Genomic DNA, 20413 nt, shown 5'->3' with positions numbered 1-20413 from the left:
ATATAGAGAAATCTATAATGAAATGTTTTTTTTTTTTTTTTTTTAAGGACTCACTTCTTGTTTTGGCTACAACAAACAACAAAGACAACCATAATACTGACCAAATATTGTGTATGAACCTAGCCTATCTCTAACTGCCACCCTGGCTATTGAGGCTAAAGAAGTATTCTGTATCCAGTAATAACAAATACATTCTATTAAAACAATAGCAATAAATGCAAAATAAGTTTGAATTTCTTCTACATAATATAATATGTATACAACAAAATGACACAAACCCTTTGGTCCTTCATCCTTTCTAACAGCCGGCTCTTTCTTTGGGTCATAAATGCTGCAGTCAGTTCCAGCCCACGTCGAACTGCATATACATGTGGCTTCATTGCTGCAAACCTAAAAAAAAAACAGTGTTAAGACAATGATGTTCAAACTGTTAAAAAAACAGACAAAAAAAAAAAAATCTAATGTTGCAAAGATATGTATAAAGGGAAACTAATCCTTAGTTAAAGAGAACCTGTAACCAATCCCCAAAAATGATGTTACATTACCATTAAATAGCTTAGGGTACCCTGATCACATACCTTTTTTTTATATCTTGATATGCCCTTCCATTCCCAAGAAATGTGGGTTTATGGTTTTGTCAGGAAATCAGTCAGATGCATGCAAATTTTATTTTAATAATGGTTGTACATATGAGACAATGGACAGTTTTATACAGTCAGAGGCTGTGTATTGGACATACATGCCCCTCAATGTACAACATTCATACCCCCTGATTGTATAATCTGTCCATTACCTGATATTCACTTTCAGTATTAAAAATTAAGTTCACACCCATCTGACTGATTCCCAGACAAAATATAAATCCTCATATCTAAGAAATGGGAGGGCATATCAAGAAACTGTAAAAATGTATGTAGGGCACCCTAAGCTATATATTCAAAGTGAAATCAAATGTTTTGGGGTTGGCCACAGGTCTTCTTTAAAGTGTACCTAAACTGTCACACTTTCAAAAACCATTGTAACTAAGTTGCCAGCAATGTGACCTAGTCAATCTCATTCAATTCTTTTGTAATCATACATATCGTTTTACCCTTGTTATTGGCCATACACAGCCAAGGGTCCAGATGGGTTGACCAGGAGGCATACATTTAGTATCCAATCAGCCAGGAACAAATTAAAAAGCGATGATGTGCATCACCATTTAAGTCTTTTAGGGCTTGAGGGGTTAAAGAAGATGCCCAGCGGTAAGGGTCTGATCACAGGGGTCCGACCGGCAGGCATGGCGAAGATCCCAGTCCAGGATCAAAATGTGTTGTTTCTTATTGACAATAAATTGGTAGAAGCGCCATTGCAAAATCCATTTTCCAGGATATGGTATATCCGTTAGTTAACCTGGTTCACCTTGATGATCGCCGGAGGGGCAACTGATCCAATAATCTTCTTTATGAGACTACTAAGGTGTTATACTCTGAATATAACCTGCTTTTTTAAGAAGTAAAGCTACTGACCTTTGTATAAACACCTGCAGAATGGGTTCACTAGGTGCGCACCATTTTTTTTTTTACCGCTGCACAGTACTGTAGAAGAGTAGAACACCTGTCAAAATAGTGGAACTAATACTTACTCCACCCTGCTCCTGGATGTGTCCTGGCATCTTCAGCTTAACTGCATCCTCTAGGGATCACATGATGGTCCCTGGAGGCTGTAGCATAGAGTAGGCAACACATAGCCTGGAGCAGAAAGGGGTGATTGTTAAAGTTATGTTCCAACCTTGCATTTGTGTTGGATTCAGTGGGCTATGTGAATGAATGCAGGGAACATATATATATATATATATATATATATATATATATATATATATATATATTTATTTTTTTTAATTATTATTATTATTATTTTTTTTATTCATTTTTTATAAAATGGTCAAAAAGGGGTGTGGCTGGTTTTATTTTAATAGAATTTTTTATAAATAAAGAAAGAAAAAAAGAAAAGAAAAACATGTTAGTAAACAAAGGACATGCAGTTATAAACTACAGGTGGGAATTAGACTTGCCAATTAAAGCAGGGCACATCCAGGTTTGTCCTGTAGTATACAACTGCACTCCCTAGCTTCAGCCATTGGTGCAGCAGGGAATCAACAACCAAAAAGTGTTCTAAGGGAACATACTGACTTTACACTCACCCCTCCTTGCTGTGTCCTGGCCTCTTCTACATTTCAACTATTAGAGACCATCAGAGGATCCCTAGAGACTGCTTAAGATCCCAGGACATAGACAGGAGTGGGGAGGGGAAAGTGTTTGTTGGGAGCGGGTCAGGATGGAGAGGAGGCGGGGAGGCCTCTCAGACTGTTCACCTGGATTAGAAAACAATGCAGATATAACTTTACTAACTGCATCCACAGTAAACAATGGTCCATCTCTTAATGCCCTAACTACGGGTGTCTGCCGATCCTTACCTACAAACGGAGGTAACAGTTGCTCCTTTCTTGCTGAATGTATGCCTCTTGCTCAATTTAAGCTGGGCCCGTGGTTGTATGGCCATAGGCCCAGCTCAGCAGCAGATTGTGTGCCAAATCTGGTGCAATTTCATCTCTTGAGCAATAATCTCCATTCAAAGGACTCCTTAAAATAACAAGAATCTGAATCCTGTACAGTTAACAGCGGTGAGTTATGCAGTTGATGCTATGAATTACCACTTAACACCTTCCATTCTGTGGGCTGGTTCCTCTGCACTCAACTCATGTAAAGTAGAACCTGCATTAATGGTGCAAATTTAGTTGCGCATTTGCTAACCACTGAAGTCAATGTGTAGCAAATATGCAATGGATTACTACCAGCTAAATCCACTGCATGAAAACCCCAGCGGATGCATTACAGGTCAATGTACCCTAATAGTAAAACTTCCTTTGTTGCCCAAAGTTACCAATCAGCTTTAACTCAGGTAAAATGAAAGCTGGCCTCCAAGTTTTTACTATTAGCAACAAATGTCGTTTTGTATTACACCCCCACCTCCCCCAAACACACATACCACTGTCTATAAAATAAGAATTATTCTAGTTAACAAACTTTAGCATTATACTGTTCTTACCCCGTGCCCAGAGCAGACTTTCCCATTAGAACCCATTGGGCAATTGCTAATATTCAGTGATGCAATAGGTAGGCACTTTCTGTCTAAGCACATCATTGATGGGCCACATGGTGTTCCATCTTCCACATATCCCATGTCAGTCTCATCATCCAAAAGTATATGAGCACCACTGTATAACACAGAATTTTTTTTCTTTTAAATGTCTTCATAAAAATACATACTTAACATTGTTCCCTAAAACACATGTAAACTAATAGTGGGAGAAAAAAAACACATACACATCAATAACATGTTCACATTACACTTTCACTGAGGTGTATCAAATATAAATTTGTAATCTAAATGCTTTAGGTGGTAATGGTGGTAAAATATAATTTTATGGTACGTTCACACATGGGTATTTTCTGCAGCAGATTTGCTGTAGCAGATTCTGCTTCCCATTAAAGTCAATGGGCAGCAAACTCTGCAGCAGAAAATCTGAAGCAGATCAGCAGCAAAAATGTGCATGTGTGAATGTAGCCTAAAAGCGTTATACACGCATATGAAAGCTTAAATGGGCACTGTCATTTAACATGATTTTTAACATTTGATTGGTTATGCAAAATACATAACTTTTATAACTGGCATTCATTAAAAAAAAAAAAAAAAAGTTTTATGTTAGTTTTTCTGTTGTATACTTCTGGCCATCAGGGGTATCCCTTCTTGGCTAGAACACATTCTGTCTGGTCGAAATCTCAGATTTTGGTCTCCTGCTGTGTTTCTCTGCACTGAGCTTCATTGGCAGCTACATAGAGCCTCACTTAAAGCTGCACAGACTGAAAGCTAAACAGAGCCTCACTGAAAGAAGCACAGACTGAAAGCTGCTGCACAGAGCTTGAGGTCTTTTATTCATTACAGCGCTGTATCGATGTGAGGGCGGAAGTGGTCCCTCAGCAGCAGCAGGCTTCAGTGATGTCATGCCTGCTGGGAAACGCCCACTTTCTTCTGCTGAGAGATTTTATTATGTGAGCAAGAAGAAAGGTATTTTTTGTAAGGGTGGAAGGGGTGTTAGCAGTAGTTAGGGAACATAGCCTGAGATAGTTTAGAAACATTTATTTAGTGACATGTACTCTTTAAGTAAAATACCTATATGTGTGAATGCTTACCAGATGCTATCCCCATATCTGAGCAGTAATTGTTTTTCATTAAGTTGAATAGCTCTGTGTAGCACAGTTGTTAAAGCTTGCTTTGAGACAAAAGTTGTACAAGGAGTAAGGTAGAGCTGTATTCACTCACTTTATACACAAAACAATTCTGCCCATCATGTAAAACACAATCCCTCCACAGGGAGGATGGGGGCAATCAGGGAGCATAGGAGACAGGATACCTGTGATGTATAGCATCCTGTACGACAGGATGGGGAGAGAGAGGAGATAACCACTATTTCATGAATAGGATAGCTTGGTCGTATAACTGCATGTGAGATATAGGTTAACTATTTGCAACAATTTTAAAAATGGGACCACTTGTTAAGGTAATGCTACTGGCTAATGGAAAACCACAGATAATACAATATGCTGTGACAACATGAATTTTCTATATACATGAGTATGTCATATAATAAAATGCAGGTCTAATAGAACTATATCTACAAGTTACTGTTTCAGAAAGTACCAAATCCATTCACTGACACTGAAAATCACACTGGGTGGAATCTGAATGCTTACCTGCAGTCCATTACTTTCCCTTGGTAGTTGATGTATGTTGGAGGTATGTCACCAGCTAATTTACCAATGCGGGGAATCTTAGATACATTTGCACAAAGTAAGAAACCACAGAATACATCACTATAAAACAGAAAACCATTTCATGCATTAATATGTGTACTAATGATAGCATATCCCTTAAGCATATACACTGAAACATTGCTGATACAGTAATAAAGAGAAAGTTAGCAGCCAAGAGTCAAGAGAAATATTATTATCATTATTATTATTTTTAATCCAAACATTTGTGTGTCTCTCACGTGGAGGCCCAAGGCCAAGTCCTGCACTACCTATCCGTACTTCAAATGATTACGAATTTTAAAATAACTGACGTCCATGAATATTATCTAATTCCAGTATAATTTGTGTTTTATTCATTTCAACCTCTGCCTATTATATGCTTAGAAGTCTTAGACAGGAATGGACAGCAACAGTATCTGACTCCTAAGCATTGAATAACAGGCTTTAATTACTGTATATACTCGAGTATAAGCCGATCCGAATATAAGCCGAGGCCCCTAATTTCCCCCCAAAAACCCAGGAAAAAGTTATTGACTCGACTATAAGCCTAGGGTGGGAAATACATCATCCCCCCATGTCATCATCCAGACCCCCTTCATTAACACCCCCGTCATCATCCCCCCCTGTCATCATCCAGACCACCGTCATCATCACCCCCGTCATCATTCCCCCCCTTCATCATCACCGCCTGTAAATCCCTTCATCAGTGGTCTTCGTCATCATCCAGACCCCACTGCGGCCTTCGTCATCATCCAGACCCCCCTTTAGTTTTCTACTCACCTCCCCCGGTGGGAAAGAAGGATGAGCTGGTTCGGGCCATCTATGCTGCAGGGACCATCCGGTGGGGAGGGTTAGTCGTTTTGGGCTGTCCATTTTCACTGGGAGGCCCTCTTCTCCGCCACGGGCCGGCCCCGGACTAGTGACGTTGCCTTGACGACGACGCACAAGGACGTTCATGTGTAGGTACGTCTGCTGTGCACGGACGTCCCTGTGCGTCGTCGTCAAGGCAACGCCACTAGTCTTGGGCTGGCCCGGAGCGGAGAAGAGGGCCTCCCAGTGAAAATGGACAGGCCGGAAAGACTAACCCTCCCCACCGGACAGACGGTCCCTGCAGCATAGATGGCCCGGACCAGCTCACCCTTCCTTCCCACCGAGGGGAGGTGAGTAGAAAACTAAAGGGGGGTCTGGATGATGACGAAGACCCGGCAGTGGTCTTCAACCTGTGGACCTCCAGATGTTCAAAACTACAACTCCCAGCATGCCCGGACAGCCGAGAAGGGATTGGCAGGCGGAGAGTTCACTCGAGTATAAGCCGGGGGGGGGGGGGGGGGGGGGGGGGGGGGGCGGGTGGTCGTTTTCAGCACGAAAAATCGTGCTGAAAAACTCGGCTTATGCTCGAGTACATACGGTAAATCAAATATAAACTATACTAAATTTTTTCGATCAACCTTCCCAACTCCTTATGTTCTATAACACAATGCCACAGATCTGTTCCCTTTCAATCCCCTGCTGATCCAGCTCTCCAGTCGTTTAATTTGCTGCAGCATTGACATTATGTATAGCCATTTGAATGCAGCAGGCAATTACAGGCCTCAGTGGTCTTTTGCAGCACATGCAAGTGTCACCGCTAGGGAAGTAACTGGCTGCAGTGGTTACGTAGCACTAACATTACTACTGCAGCATAGTAAAGGAAGTGTGGCAGGAACTGCTGGAGCACCAAAGGATTTAACAGGTGAGTAATAGTTGTCTTCTTATTTTGTCACTTTTAATCTCCCATACAAGCTCTTGCAGTGCTACTGTTACTAGTAAGAATTTAACTTTTTTTTTTACTTACTGTTTGCTGCACTGAATCCAGCTATCTCCATCCTTCCCACAATTTCCTTTCTCTGTGCCTTCTGTATTCAACTTTTCATAGCAATGCTTATCTGAGCCTGCAGCTTCTATGAATGTGAAGAAAGATAAATTAGATATCTATTAAGGATATTATACTGCTAATACGGTGACATAGGAAAAAAAATATCCTACCAGTCTCCCATCCTTAAAGGGGTACTCCACTGGAAAACACTTTTTATTTAAAAATCAACCGGTGCCAGAAAGTTAAACAGATTTGTCAATTGTTTCTATTACAAAATTGTAACCCTTCCAGTACTCAGCTGCTGAATGTTCCAGAGGAAGTTCTTTTTTTAAAATTTATTTTCTGTCTGACCACAGTGCTCTCTGCTGACGCCTCTGTCCATTTTAGGAACTGTCCAGAGTAGGAGCAAATCCCCATAGAAAACATATACTGCTCTGGACAGTTCCTAAAATGGGCAGAGTCAGCAGAGAGCACTGTGGTCAAACAGAAAGAAAATTCAAAAAGAAAAGAACTTCCTGTGAATCATAACAGCAGCTGATTAGTACTGGAAGGATTAAGATTTTTAAATATAAGTAATTTACAAATCTGTTTAACTTTCTGGAAAAAAAAATGTTTTCCAGTGGAGTACCCTTTAAGAAAAGTCTTACATTTCCACATACTGTTATCTATCTCCTTTTTCTCAGAACCGATAGGTGAAATAATAGGTCCTTTTTAAATAGAATGGGCAATCTGCCTACAACTGAAAGTAAAAGCCTTGAAATACAGTTTTCTTCCTCTCTTGCTAATTATTAAAATTTTCATTCAAATGTTATAAAAGATACTTTCCACTAGTGATAACCAATGTTCTGCATATCTGAATCTGAATTGTTTCTACCACATTTGCATTGGCTTTTTACAAATTCCATTTACCGTAAATATACGGGACAGATTTCAGTCACAGAAAATACAAAAAAATAAAATCTGCCACCAATGAATAGATGATAAAAAGTATATACTGAACTTCAGTCCAAGTTTTGAAGCAGCTTTGACAATGGTCACTCACACTATAGCCAGAAAATTGTCACAAACCAATGTACAGTATATAATTCATCTTACTTTGTCCCCAGATGTGTTTGCACTGATTGTCTCTTGTTTTGCATTCACCATTGTAACAGCGGCCCTACAATAACAATAGGATCAGTTAATCGTATTGGCCAAGTGTTTTACAGAAAAGTATTAGTATTTCCACATTGTATAAATATTATAGAAGGCATAAATATAGTCATAAAATCTGTATTATACTATGAACAGAAAAAATGTTCCTGGTCCCAGCATGGAGATCCAAACCCAAAAATAAAGGGCAGCTATACAGTAATGGATACTGTCAGCATCCTCCAGAACAAAGAAACCATTCAACAGTTATCACATGGTATAAAATACATAAGTCCCAAAATGCGTCACAGATCTACGCTATAAACCCAAATAGGTAAACACCAAAGAAATAAGCGTTTAACGACCAAAATATAATAAAAATAATAATTTTTATTAAACATATTTGCTCAAAAAGACAGACATATAAAAAAAACTTTAAAAAGAAGCACGGAAGCATGGTGCGGAAGGACCGTAAAAATGGAAGGCTACACACAAAGATAACAACAGCTAGGTAGCTGAGGTAGGTAAGGTCAAATGTATTTAACAATAACTACATTTTAAGTAAAGTGATACAAGAGTGCAATATAGATACAGAACACAGTGGTTGCTTTCCACAACAAGGGTAAAGTGGCATAGTGCAAGCAAAAAAATTATAATAAATAGAGTAAGAAGGTAAGCTGAATACACTGAACAAACTGAATATAGTTACCACAGTGGGAGAAGGTATAAGCGTGTGCCTCCACCACCCAACGTTTCGCTCAGGGCTTCATCCGGGGACTCCAGTTTGTTCAGTGTTCAAAGGTCTCAGGTGTAAATCGATAGCAGATGTCTTAAATTTGGTGTTATCACTGAAAGTTCAACATGGCACTTAATGGCAGAGCCATACATTTCTAATCCTTGTCAACAAAAGTGAGTACACTGGGCCCAAAGTAACATTGCCTTAAAGAGTACCTCTAGTGATCTTGTTAAATTTTATAACCCTCCTAGTTCACTGCCCCCATTATGATACCCCCCCTCTGCCTTTATTTTTGATATTTTTTCGTCTTCTACCTTGATATTGATCTGTATTTTCTGCTCCGTCTCAGTCAGATTTACAGACTGGGAAGGGGCGTTACCCAACAGGCGTGACATCATCTTAAGCCATACAGGGGAGAACTTCCTCCCTCACTCTGCTACACACAACCCAGAGTAGTTCAGTGTGTGAGATGAGCTATAGTACTTGTTTGCATTCATGGTTCCCTTAATGAACTGTATCTTCCTAGTGCCAGTAGCACTCATGCAGCTTCAGACAATGACTCCCACCACCATGCTTGACTGTAGATAATTTTTAATTAAGGACTTTTTTTTAGCAATATTGTATTTATTACAGTGGAGTATTATTAATTCTCTTAGGTTAATGAAAATTAAGAGTATTAAGAGTATTTATTGAAGTTTTATTATATATATATGTATTTATTTGGAATCTACTGTATATGGGTAATTCTTGCTAATATTAATGCCTCTTTGGAGACTTGTAGTTCTGACTCTGGTAGTCTATACCTTGATTATATATAAGTGGTGACTTTAAGTGTCACATTACTTATGGTTTTGATATAACCATTTTCTTAGCTATATTCCCCTTAATTGTTTTGCCAATATTTATTATACCCATGTCTATTGTAGGTTTGTGGTTATAAGCGCCCATTCGATGTTATACTTTTATGTCTGCACAGAATCCGAGCGCACCCCTGTCCTGTCATAGCTGTGCTGCGTGTTTCTGACAGCGATATGGCAACCACGACTCGTTCTGACTTTCCCGGAAGTTGTCGGGGTGAGCGTGTAGTCCTGTCATAGCTGCGCTGCGTGTCTCTGACAGCGTTCCGGCAACCACAACTCTTTCTGACTTTCCCAGAAGTTGTTGGTGCGAGCGTGTAGTTTGCCGGTCCCTGTATTGATTTGACGGACAGTGCGGCATGACTACAAGGCAAAGCATGCCCGGAACTCCCCTTCTGGAACGCCAGATACGATATACGGAGTTATACATGTAGGTATGAATTATTAAAGCTTCCTATGCATCCTTAGGATGATATAATTGGATGTCCGGCATATGGATTTCAAGAGGTATATGTCCCCTGATATTTTTAGTAGAGGTCTCTTGCAGTTGTAATATGAATTTCCTAAAGATGATAATTTATTTGATGTGTAATGAGTTGTTGTTGTAATCATGAATTATGTATTAGTGAATAGGGCTTCCTTTGGGGTCCAGGAGCTGATTACATTACTGTGATTGCACTATACAGTGTTCATTACTTTGGTATTGTTGACGCCTTTGTTTACTCTTTTATCATTGGTGGTATTTTGTGTGAGGGTACCGGGGCACCACCCCTGGTGACTATTTAAGTCTATGGACTTCCTGTTTGTTCTTAATGCCATTTTTACACATCTGAGGAAGGGGCGTTGTATGCCCTGAAACGCGTTATGTTGTGGCCAGTATTCACTTTTTAATTGCATTACATTTTTTTGGTGTAAAAAATATAAGTGCACCATCTCCTCTTTGAAACAAAGCGGTTGCGCCTGGATCTTGTTTTTTTCGTTGTGTGTTTGTTATCTTGGATTCTCACGGTGGATCAGTGGATCTTCATCCAGCACCTGGTGGCTGCACTGCATATTTGATTGATAAAACGCTATAAGTTGTTGTGTCTTACCCACACAACAACAACAGGTGAGTGGGTCTTAAACTATCCACTAGCCTATTTCTTTGTTTGAAGACTACTATGCAATGAGAGGCTCTGCTATTCCTTTTGTTCACATATAGATACTGCGCATTGACTGTAGATAAGACACACTTGTCTTTGTACTCCTCCCCTGGTTGCCGCAACACACATGATTGATACCAGCTTAACGGTTTACTCCCCTGGAAAAAAAATGTTTTTAAATGAACTGGTGCCAGAAAGTTAAACAGATTTTTAAATTACTTCTATTTAAAAATCGTAATCCTTCTAGTACTTATCAGCTTCTATTTGCTCCACAGGAATTATTTTCTTTTTGAATTTCCTTTCTGTCTGACCACATTGCTCTCTGCTGACATCTCTGTTAATTTTAGTAACTGTCCAGAGTAGGAGCAAATCCCCATAGCAAACCTCTCCTGCTCCAGACAGTTCTCTAAAATGGACAGAGGTGTCAGCAGAGAGCACTGTGGTCAGACTGAAAAGGAAATTCAAAAAGAAAATAACTGCCTGTGGAGCAAACAGAAGCTGATAAATACTAGAAGGATTCAGATTTTTAAATAAAAGTGATTTAAAAATCTGTTTAACTTTCTGGCACCAGTTGATTTAAAGAAAAACATTTTTTTTCCAGGGGAGTACCTCTTTAACCAAATATGTTTATATTGGTCTCATTGGACAACAGACATAGCTCCAGTAATCTTAGTCTTCAGGTAACTATTTGCAGGCTTTCTTGCGCTTCATCTTAACAAAAGGCTTTCTTCTGGGATGACAGCCATTTAGACTAATTTGATGTAGCATGTGGTGTATGGTTTGAGCACTGATGTTACGCCGAGCGCTCCGGGTCCCCACTCCTCCCCGGAGCGCTCGCAACATTCTCGCTACGGCAGCGCCCCGGTCAGATCCACTGACCGGGTGCGCTGCGATACCGCCTCCAGCCGGGATGCGATTCGCGATGCGGGTGGCGCCCGCTCGCGATGCGCACCCCGGCTTCCGTACCTGACTCGCTCTCCGTCGGTCCTGTCCCGGCGCGCGCGGCCCCGCTCCCTAGGGCGCGCGCGCGCCGGGTCTCTGCGATTTAAAGGGCCACTGCGCCACTGATTGGCGCAGTGGTTCCAATTAGTGTGTTCACCTGTGCACTCCCTATGTATACCTCACTTCCCCTGCACTCCCTCGCCGGATCTTGTTGCCCTAGTGCCTAGTGAAAGCGTTCCCTTGTGTGTTCCTAGCCTGTGTTCCAGACCTCCTGCCGTTGCCCCTGACTACGATCCTTGCTGCCTGCCCCGACCTTCTGCTACGTCCGACCTTGCTTTTGTCTACTCCCTTGTACCGCGCCTATCTTCAGCCGTCAGAGAGGTTGAGCCGTTGCTAGTGGATACGACCTGGTTACTACCGCCGCAGCAAGACCATCCCGCTTTGCGGCGGGCTCTGGTGAACACCAGTAGTAACTTAGAACCGGTCCACTAGCACGGTCCACGCCAATCCCTCTCTGGCACAGAGGATCCACCTCCTGCCAGCCGGCATCGTGACAACTGACAGGCTGGCAGCACTATGTCTGTTTCCCAAAGTTAACCTCTGGATATGATAAACTTCTGGCTTTTCCTGTGAAACCGCTGTATGGTCTTGCCCACCAAGTTAAAGATCAGTTTAAGGGTCTTGGCAATCTTCCTATAGCCTAGGTCATCTTTATATAGAGAAAAATTTACATTTACAGATTCTCAGAGAGTTTTTTGCCATGAGGTGCCATGTTGAACTTCCAGTGACTAGTATTAGAGAATGTATAGAATGATAACACCAGATTTACACCTGCCATCCATTCACACCTGAGACCCTTTAATATTAACTAGCCACATGACACCAGGGAGGGAAAAAGGCTCACTGGGTCCAATTTTGACAATTCCACTTAGGGGTGTGCTCACTTTTGTTGTCAAGATTTAGACACTTATGTCTGTGTGTTGAGTTATTTTGAGGGGATAGCAAAATGAAATGCCATTATACAGGCTGTGCACTCACCACTTTACAATGTAGCGGAGTGTCATTTCTTCAGATAAAAACTATAATAAAATGTTTACAATAATGTGAGTAGTGTACTCACTTCTATGAGATACTGTAGTTTGTGTAAAAGTGGCCCAATTTTTTTTTCAGCACAAATTAAAAAAATGTGGGAATTTGTGATGTGTTACTTATTCTATGTATATTTTGCACAGAAAATATGACAGAAAACCAGGATGATGGTTAACCCCATAGTATAGGGCTAAACGGCAGATGGAACATATTTTGCAGAATATTTTTCCACCTGGTGTGTGCACATACCCTAAATATGTTGCTGTAGCTGCAGTGCTCACCCATGGTCCTGTAGAAGGCCACACGGTCACCTCCCTCTACTTCCAGTCTATTCTTAATTTCAGAATTAAACTAATTAGATTAAGTTGTGTTGGGGTGTATTCAGACAGCAAAGGTTAGGTTTGGTATCATAGGTTTGATGTGGCTTATTACTGCATCACAATTTGTCACTCAGAAATTACACTTAGTCACACAGTTTTACAGCTGAAAAACATTTATATGTTTCAACTGTAAAAAAATGTCCTAGTTTCCCCTAGATTCAGTATTGATGCAGTTTTTTTTATCTCATCAAAACTGCACCATGTATATGCACCCTGAGACTCTACATACAAGTCAGAGTAAGAGCAGTACTGCAGTTGAAAAGATGTCTTCTCACCAGCGAGGAGAGATCCCTGGGTGTAATAGGTTAATTCTCTCCTCTCTCTGGCCATGTGAGGACCATGGAACTGCATGGCTGTCAGGGAGATGAAGGGTGTTGAGGAGTGTGCCTGTAAGTGTATGATGGAAAAAAAAAAAAAAAAACATACAAAAACATGCCCTGTACTACTCCCCCCCACTCAATCTGGTTACCTCAGGTCACTGCACTTTCTTTCTTTCCTCCATCCCGCCTACCAGCAGAGATACTGTAAAGAGTTGATAGTCCTCCCCTGGTTTGGCTGTAAAGCACCACTGTTTAAAGGAGTACCCCGGTGGAAAACTTTTTTTTTTTTTTCAGAAAGTTAAACAGATTTGTAAATTACTAGAAAAAAATCTTAATCATTCTAGTACTTATAAGATGCCGAATACTACAGAGTAAATTATTTTCTTTTTGGAACACAGAGCTCTCTGCTGACATCATGACAACAGTGCTCTCTGCTGACATCTCTGTACATTTTAAGAACTATCCAGAGTAGGAGAAAATCCCCATAGAAAACATATGCTGCTCTGGACAGTTCCTAAAATGGACAGAGATGTCAGCAGAGAGCAATGTGTTCCAAAAAAGAAAAGAATTTCCTCTGTAGTATTCAGCAACTAATATATACTGGAAGGATTAAGATTTTTTTTTTTTTTTTATAAAAGTAATTTACAAAGCTGGCACCAGTTGATTTTAAAAAATAAAGTACCCCTTTAATAGCAATACAGTTGTTGGCAATCAAAAATGTGGGTACAAGTAAACCTACAGCTCTAGCCTTAGGACCAAGCCAGTGGTTCTCTGCCAAGGCGGCAACCCTAAGCCAGGGACCTCCTGAGGCCATGGGCCACTATAGCTGCTAGAGCAATTGTTATACCTCTGAGCACTAAATTGCCTTTAAACTTGGCCCTTTTTGGATGAATTTCTGTGGCCTGAGACAACATTTTTATTGCTGTTGCTATAGTTTGACATCAGAGATAGTTTTTTTTGTGACAAATTCTACTTTATGTTAGTGGTAAAATTTTGTCGATACTTGCATCACTGGTGAAAAATTCCCAAATTTGATGAAAAAATTGAAAATTTTGCATTTTTCTAGCTCTCTGGTTGTAAGGGAAATAGACATTCTAAATAAATTATATTTTGATTCACGAATACAATATGTCTACTTTATGTTTGCATCATAAAGTTGACATGTTTTTACTTTTGGAAGACATCAGAGGGCTTCAAAGTTCATTCAGCAGCATTTTTCCAATTTTTCACAAAGTTTTCAAAATCGGAATTTTTCATCAACCAGTTAAGGTTTTAAGTGGATTTGAAGGGCCTTCATATTATAAATACCCCACAAATGACCCCATTATAAAAACTGCACCCCTCAAAGTATTCAAAATAATATTCAGTAAGTGTGTTAGCCCTTTAGGTGTTTCACAGAAATAGCAGCAAAGTGAAGGAGAAAATTCAAAATCTTCAATTTTTACACTCGCATGATCTTGTAGACCCAGTTTTTGAATTTTTACAAGGGGTAAAAGGAGAAAAATCCTCTCAAAATTTGTAACCCAATTTCTCTTGAGTAAGGAAATATCTCATATGTGAATGTCAAGTGTTCGGCGGGCGCAGTAGAGGGCTCAGAAGGGAAGGAGCGACAATGGGATTTTGGAGAGTGAGTTTTTCTGAAATGTTTTTTGGGTTGCATGTCACATTTAGGAAGCCCCTATGGTGCCAGAACAGCAGAAACACCCCCCACATGGCATACCATTTTGGAAAATACACCCCTCAAGGCATGTAACAAGGGGTCCAGTGAGCCTTAAGACCTTTACAAAGCCCCCCGTGGTGCCAGAACAGTGGACCGCCCCCCATGTGACCCCCAGAATTTAATAAGGGGTGCAGTGAGTATTTACACCCCACTGGCGTTTGACAGATCTTTGGAACAGTGGGCTGTGCAAATGAAAAATTACATTTTTCATTTTCACGGACCACTGTTCCAAAAATCTGTCAGACACCTGTGGAGTATAAATGCTCACTGTACCCCTTATTACATTACATAAGGGGTGTAGTTTCCAAAATGGGGTCACATGTGGGGGGGGGGAGGTCCATTGTTCTGTCACTATGGGGGCTTTGTAAACACACATGGCCTTCAATTCCAGACAAATTTTCTCTCCAAAATCCCAATGGCGCTCCTACTCTTCTGGGCATTGTAGTGCGCCAGCAGAGCACTTTATATCCACATATGGGGTATGTTCTTACTCAGTAGAAATGGGGTTACAAATTTTGGGAGGCTTTTTTCCTATTTTCCCTTGTGAAAATTAAAAATTTAGGGTAACACCAGCATTTGTGAAAAACTTTTTTTTCCCATTTTCCCATCCAACTTTAATGAAAACTCTTCAAACACCTGTGGGGTGTTAAGGGTCTTTTTTTCCTTTTACCGCTTGTGAAAATAAAAAGTATGGGGCAACACCAGCATGTTAGTGTAAACATTTCTTTTTTTTTACATGAACAGGCTGGTGTAGCCCCCAATTTTTCCTTTTCATAAGGGGTAAAAGGAGAAAAAGCCCCCCAAAATTTGTAGTGTAATTTCTCCCGAGCACGGAAATACCCCACATGTGGCCCTAAATTGTTTCCTTAAAGGGGTACTCCGGCACTTAGACATCTTATCCCCTATCCAAAGAATAGGGGATAAGATGCCTGATCGCGGGGGTCCCACCACTGGTCTTGTACGCCGCACCCCGTTAGAATCAGTCCCCGGAGCGTATTCGCTCCGGGTCTGATTACTAGTGATCATGGGGACGGAGCATTGTGACGTCAAGGCTCTGCCCCTGTGTGACGTCACGCTCTGCCCCCTCAATGCAAGCCTATGGGAGGGTGCCTCCAGCTGTTGCTAAACTCCCAGCATGCCTGGACAGTCAGTGGCTGTCCGAAAATGCTGGGAGTTGTTGTTTTGCGTTTTTGGAAACACTGCTGTACAATAAGTTTTTCATATTTATTGGGGGGACTGTGTAAGGGGGTATATATGTAGTGTTTTACCCTTTATTATGTGTTAGTGTAGTGTAGTGTTTTTAGGGTACATTTGCACTGGCGGAGGTTTACAGTGAGTTTCCGGCTAGGAGTTTGCGCTGTTTCAAAACTACACCAGCTGTTTCAAAACTACAACTCCCAGCATGTACTGACAGACTGTACATGCTGGGAGTTGTACTTCTGGAGGCACACTGGTTGGAAAACCTTCAGTTAGGTTCTGTTACCTAACTCAGCATTTTCCAACCTGTGTGCCTCCAGATGTTGCAAAATTACAACTCCCAGCATGTACTGATAAAAAGGCATGCTGGGAGATGTAGTTATGCAACAGCTGGAGGTACGCAACTACAACTCCCAGCATGCTAAGACAGTTGTTTGCTGTTTGGGCATGGTGGGATTTGCAGTTTTGCAACATCTGGAGGGCTAACGTTTAGAGACCACTGCACAGTGATCTCCAAACTGTAGCCCTCCAGCTGTTGCAAAACTACAAATTCCAGCATACCCAGACAGCAAACTGCTGTGTGGGCATGCTGGGAGTTGTAGTTTTGCAAGATCTAGAGGGTTACAGTTTAGAGACCCCTGCACAGTGATCTCCAAACTGTAGCCCTCCAGCTGTTGCAAAACTACAAATCCCAGCATGCCCACACAGCAAACAGCTGTCCGGGCATACTGAGAGTTGTAGTTTTGCAACATCTGGAGGGCTACAGTTTAGAGACTGTATAATGGTCTCAAACTATAGCATTCCAAATGTTGCTAGGCAACTCACCGACTTCCGTAGGATCCAGGGAGCCGCATCACTGTCCACTTCTGCCGCCGATCACCACCCACTGCCGCTGCCGATGGGTGTGTCGGCTTCCCCGTTCTGTCCGGCCTATTGTGGGTGGACAGAACGGGGAAACCGAAAGTTAACCCCCCCCAGCCCCCGATCTGCTATTGGCCATCGCTTCTGGACAACCAATAGCAGGGATAGGAGGGGTGGCACCCCTGCCACCTCACTCCTATCCCTTTAGGGGGATCGTGGGTGTCCTGAACAACCCCGATCCCCCTTATTTTCCGGGTCACCGGAGACCCGTATGACCCGGAATTGGCACAAATCGCCGGTGTGAATTCACCACGGTACGCCAGCGGCGGGGACCGAAATTCCCACAGGCATACAGGTACGCCCGTGGTCCCTAAGTGGTTAATGTAATGGAGTTTGAATAGTTTTTATATTGTTTTTTAACATTCTACTGAGAAGGCAATGGAGAAATGCTTGGGAAAACATTGATGCTTTTGACCACTGATTAAAAAACCCTACTTAGATGCTAAAGATCATAACAATATGAATATAAAGGGCAACTCCAGTACCCTCCAGTATCTGCAGGATAGGCGATACGTGTCTGGTTGCAGGGGGGGGTCCAACTGTCAGGAGTCCCTTGATCTCCTGCCCAACGCCCCAGATCTCTATGGAAGAGCTAGAGGCACATAAATGCTGTATCTCTGGCTCTCCCATAGAGATGCATGGAGGGGTAGTGTCGACCACTACTCCATCACCATTCAGTTCATGAAGCAGTGGTTGCTCCTTGCCTTAGGAGAGCTTGGCAGGTGATCGCAGCCTTCCCAACAGTCCTGCGGATAAGAATTTCAATACTGGATTTACCATGTTTTTTTTATTATTTTTTTTACTTGGTGAGCAATGTTTAATTCCCCCCTCTTGCCTCCAAAAATTTGCAAAAGACAACAGAAAACACTGCCGAATGCTATGTGTTAAATTTTCATGAGAAAGGTATATGTCCATCTTGTACTAGTTTTATATTTAAAAAAATAATAATATATAAAGCAAAGAAAATTATAAGGCTGGTCCCAATCTGAGGATTATGAGAAAGAAGCCAATTCATAGTTCATGTAAGAAGGTTATAGATATTTGTTTAATTTACCTGATTTGAATCACAGGCATATCCATCTTGTTTACGAAGATTAGGCGGACACTATGAACACAAAACAATGCACAGTTCAACATATTGGGATGACATATTGTAAAAAAGAAATATCTTCCTCAAATATTCTTTACTATACAGCATACTGACTACTTATGACAGATTAAAAGGAGTCAGTGCTGCAATGCATGCGTTTGCACTTTTACATCAGTTCCAGTATTTGAGAATGACACACATTTTGGTTTTCCCATTGTTTGCTGCTTCAGTATTTTTAGACCTTTTAGTTAGATGTTTCTATTTTATACTGAAGTACAATTATAAGCATAAGAATTTTTTAAACTTTTATTGACAAATAGATCAAGTTTATGTAAAGATTTAACATATACAGTGTTGACCCTTCTTTGTCAAGACTTCTGCCAAATCCTGTCTGATAGTAACCCATTCTTACATAATCTGCTTTAATAAACGTTATCACAATTTCAGTTTTTTTGTTTGTCGACCCTTTTCTTGAGGATTGATCACAGGTTGTAAATGGGACAGAGATCTGGGGAGTTTCCTAACCATGAACCCAAAATGTCAATGTTTTGTTCACCAAGCCTTAGTTATCACTTTTGTCTTGTGACATGGTGCTCCATCATGCTGGAAAAAGCATTGTTCATCACCAAATTGCTCCTGGATCATTGGGAGAAGTTTGAGGATGTTTAGATATTTTTCTTTATGCATGGCAGTGTTCTTAGGCAAAAATGTGAGATAACCCAATCCCTTAAAGGGGTACTCTGCCCCAATCCCTTAAAGGGGTACTCCGCTGCTGAGGACCTCGGGGATCGGCGCTGCGGCACCCCGCCATCATTACTGCACAGAGAGAGTTCGCTCTGTGCATAATGAAGGGCGATACAGGGGCGGAGCAGCGTGACGTCATGACCCCGCCCCTTAATGCAAGTCTATGGCAGGGGGCGTGGCAACCGCCACGCCCCCTTCCATAGACTTGTATTGACGGGGGCAGGCCGTGACGTCACGAGGGGCGGAGCCGTGATGTAACGATGCTCCGGCCCCTGTATTGCCAGTCATTACGTGCAGAGCGATCTCGCTCTGTGCAGTAATGATAGCGGGGTGCTGCAGCAGCGATCCCAGGGGTCCACAGCAGCGGGACCGCGGCGATCTAACATCTTATCCCCTATCTTTTGGATAGGGGATAAGATGTCTAGGGGCGGAGTACCCCTTTAAATAAAAAGCAACCCCATTCATGAATGGTCTCAGGATTCTTTACTGCTGTCATGACACAGGACTTATGGTAGCACTCTTTTTCTCTCTCTAGAAAATCATTCTTTTAGATATCTTATACAATCTGAAAGGAGACTTCATAAGAAAAAAAATTCTGAAGAATGTCTTCAGGATGTGGCTTCTTGTGGCCAGCCTCCAAAAACCTTTGTCTCGCTGTGCTCGCAAATGCACTGACACCTGCCTGCTGCCATTCCTGAGAAGGTTCTATGCTGGTGTTGCGCCGATCCAAGTTTTTTCTGTCAGTTTTGGAATACTGCCACTGCAGTTTTTGAGCCAAATTTAAAAGTGGATCCAGTAGGAAGCAGAAGTATTGTTCCTATATATATTTCCCATTCCTTCTGAATACAGTTCTGGCTTTGGTTCAAAAACTGCAGTGTCAGTTTTCCAAAAAATGACAGAAAAATCAGAAGCCCCCTGCTGTAGTTTCTGAGATCGATGTAGGAGCAATCTAGACAGTAACAGAAGGATAGCGTTTACTATCTGAAATGTATGCTAGAGAATTTTATTTTAAATGGTTGGCAGGATTGCTGTTTTTTACAACTTGCTGCAGCTTTGCACAATAGTATAAGCATCACTATAGACCTCTTTTAGATTGTCTTCACTTTTTCCAGAATGATTACGCACAACATCACAAGGCAAAAGTGATGACTAAGGGGCTTCTAATTACACTTCAGAATGCCACAGAGACATCTCTAAAAGATCTAAAAACACTGGAGCAGCAAACTTTGTGAAAACTGCTATTTGTGTCAGTCTCAAAACTTTTTGCAGTATAGTTGGTAACAAAATTCACATGAAGTCACCTGGCCTGAATCTCCAGTGCAGTGCTCTGTGATGTCACATTCATTAACAGCATATCGACAGTCATACTCCCGTGGAAGAAACTGTAAAGATATCATATAATACAGACAATGGCCGTAAACGTGTTATCCATCTAA

General features: G+C 41.4%; 1 protein-coding gene across 10 annotated transcripts in view; it reads right to left on the bottom strand.

The window, feature by feature from the left end:
* ADAM23 (ADAM metallopeptidase domain 23) overlaps window positions 1–20413 on the bottom strand; it is a 276719-nt gene that overhangs the window by 39824 nt on the left and 216482 nt on the right. For all 10 annotated transcript variants that reach the window (XR_008847068.1, XR_008847065.1, XR_008847067.1 and 7 more), the window contains exons 18-24: window positions 20279–20359; window positions 18198–18248; window positions 7804–7867; window positions 6688–6793; window positions 4794–4913; window positions 3088–3256; window positions 279–390 (exon numbers count right to left, since the gene is read on the bottom strand). Coding sequence is in view for 6 of the 10 variants with exons in the window: in XM_056534976.1 (XP_056390951.1) it covers window positions 279–390; window positions 3088–3256; window positions 4794–4913; window positions 6688–6793; window positions 7804–7867; window positions 18198–18248; window positions 20279–20359 (703 nt within the window). In the remaining 4 variants the exon portion in view is untranslated. The remainder of the gene's footprint in view (window positions 1–278; window positions 391–3087; window positions 3257–4793; window positions 4914–6687; window positions 6794–7803; window positions 7868–18197; window positions 18249–20278; window positions 20360–20413) is intronic.

This window comes from Hyla sarda, chromosome 8 (assembly GCF_029499605.1).
Source record: "Hyla sarda isolate aHylSar1 chromosome 8, aHylSar1.hap1, whole genome shotgun sequence".
Classification (NCBI taxonomy): domain Eukaryota; kingdom Metazoa; phylum Chordata; class Amphibia; order Anura; family Hylidae; genus Hyla; species Hyla sarda.
The sequence above is the reverse complement of the archived record's forward strand: the minus strand, read 5'-3'. Positions and strand labels throughout refer to the sequence as shown.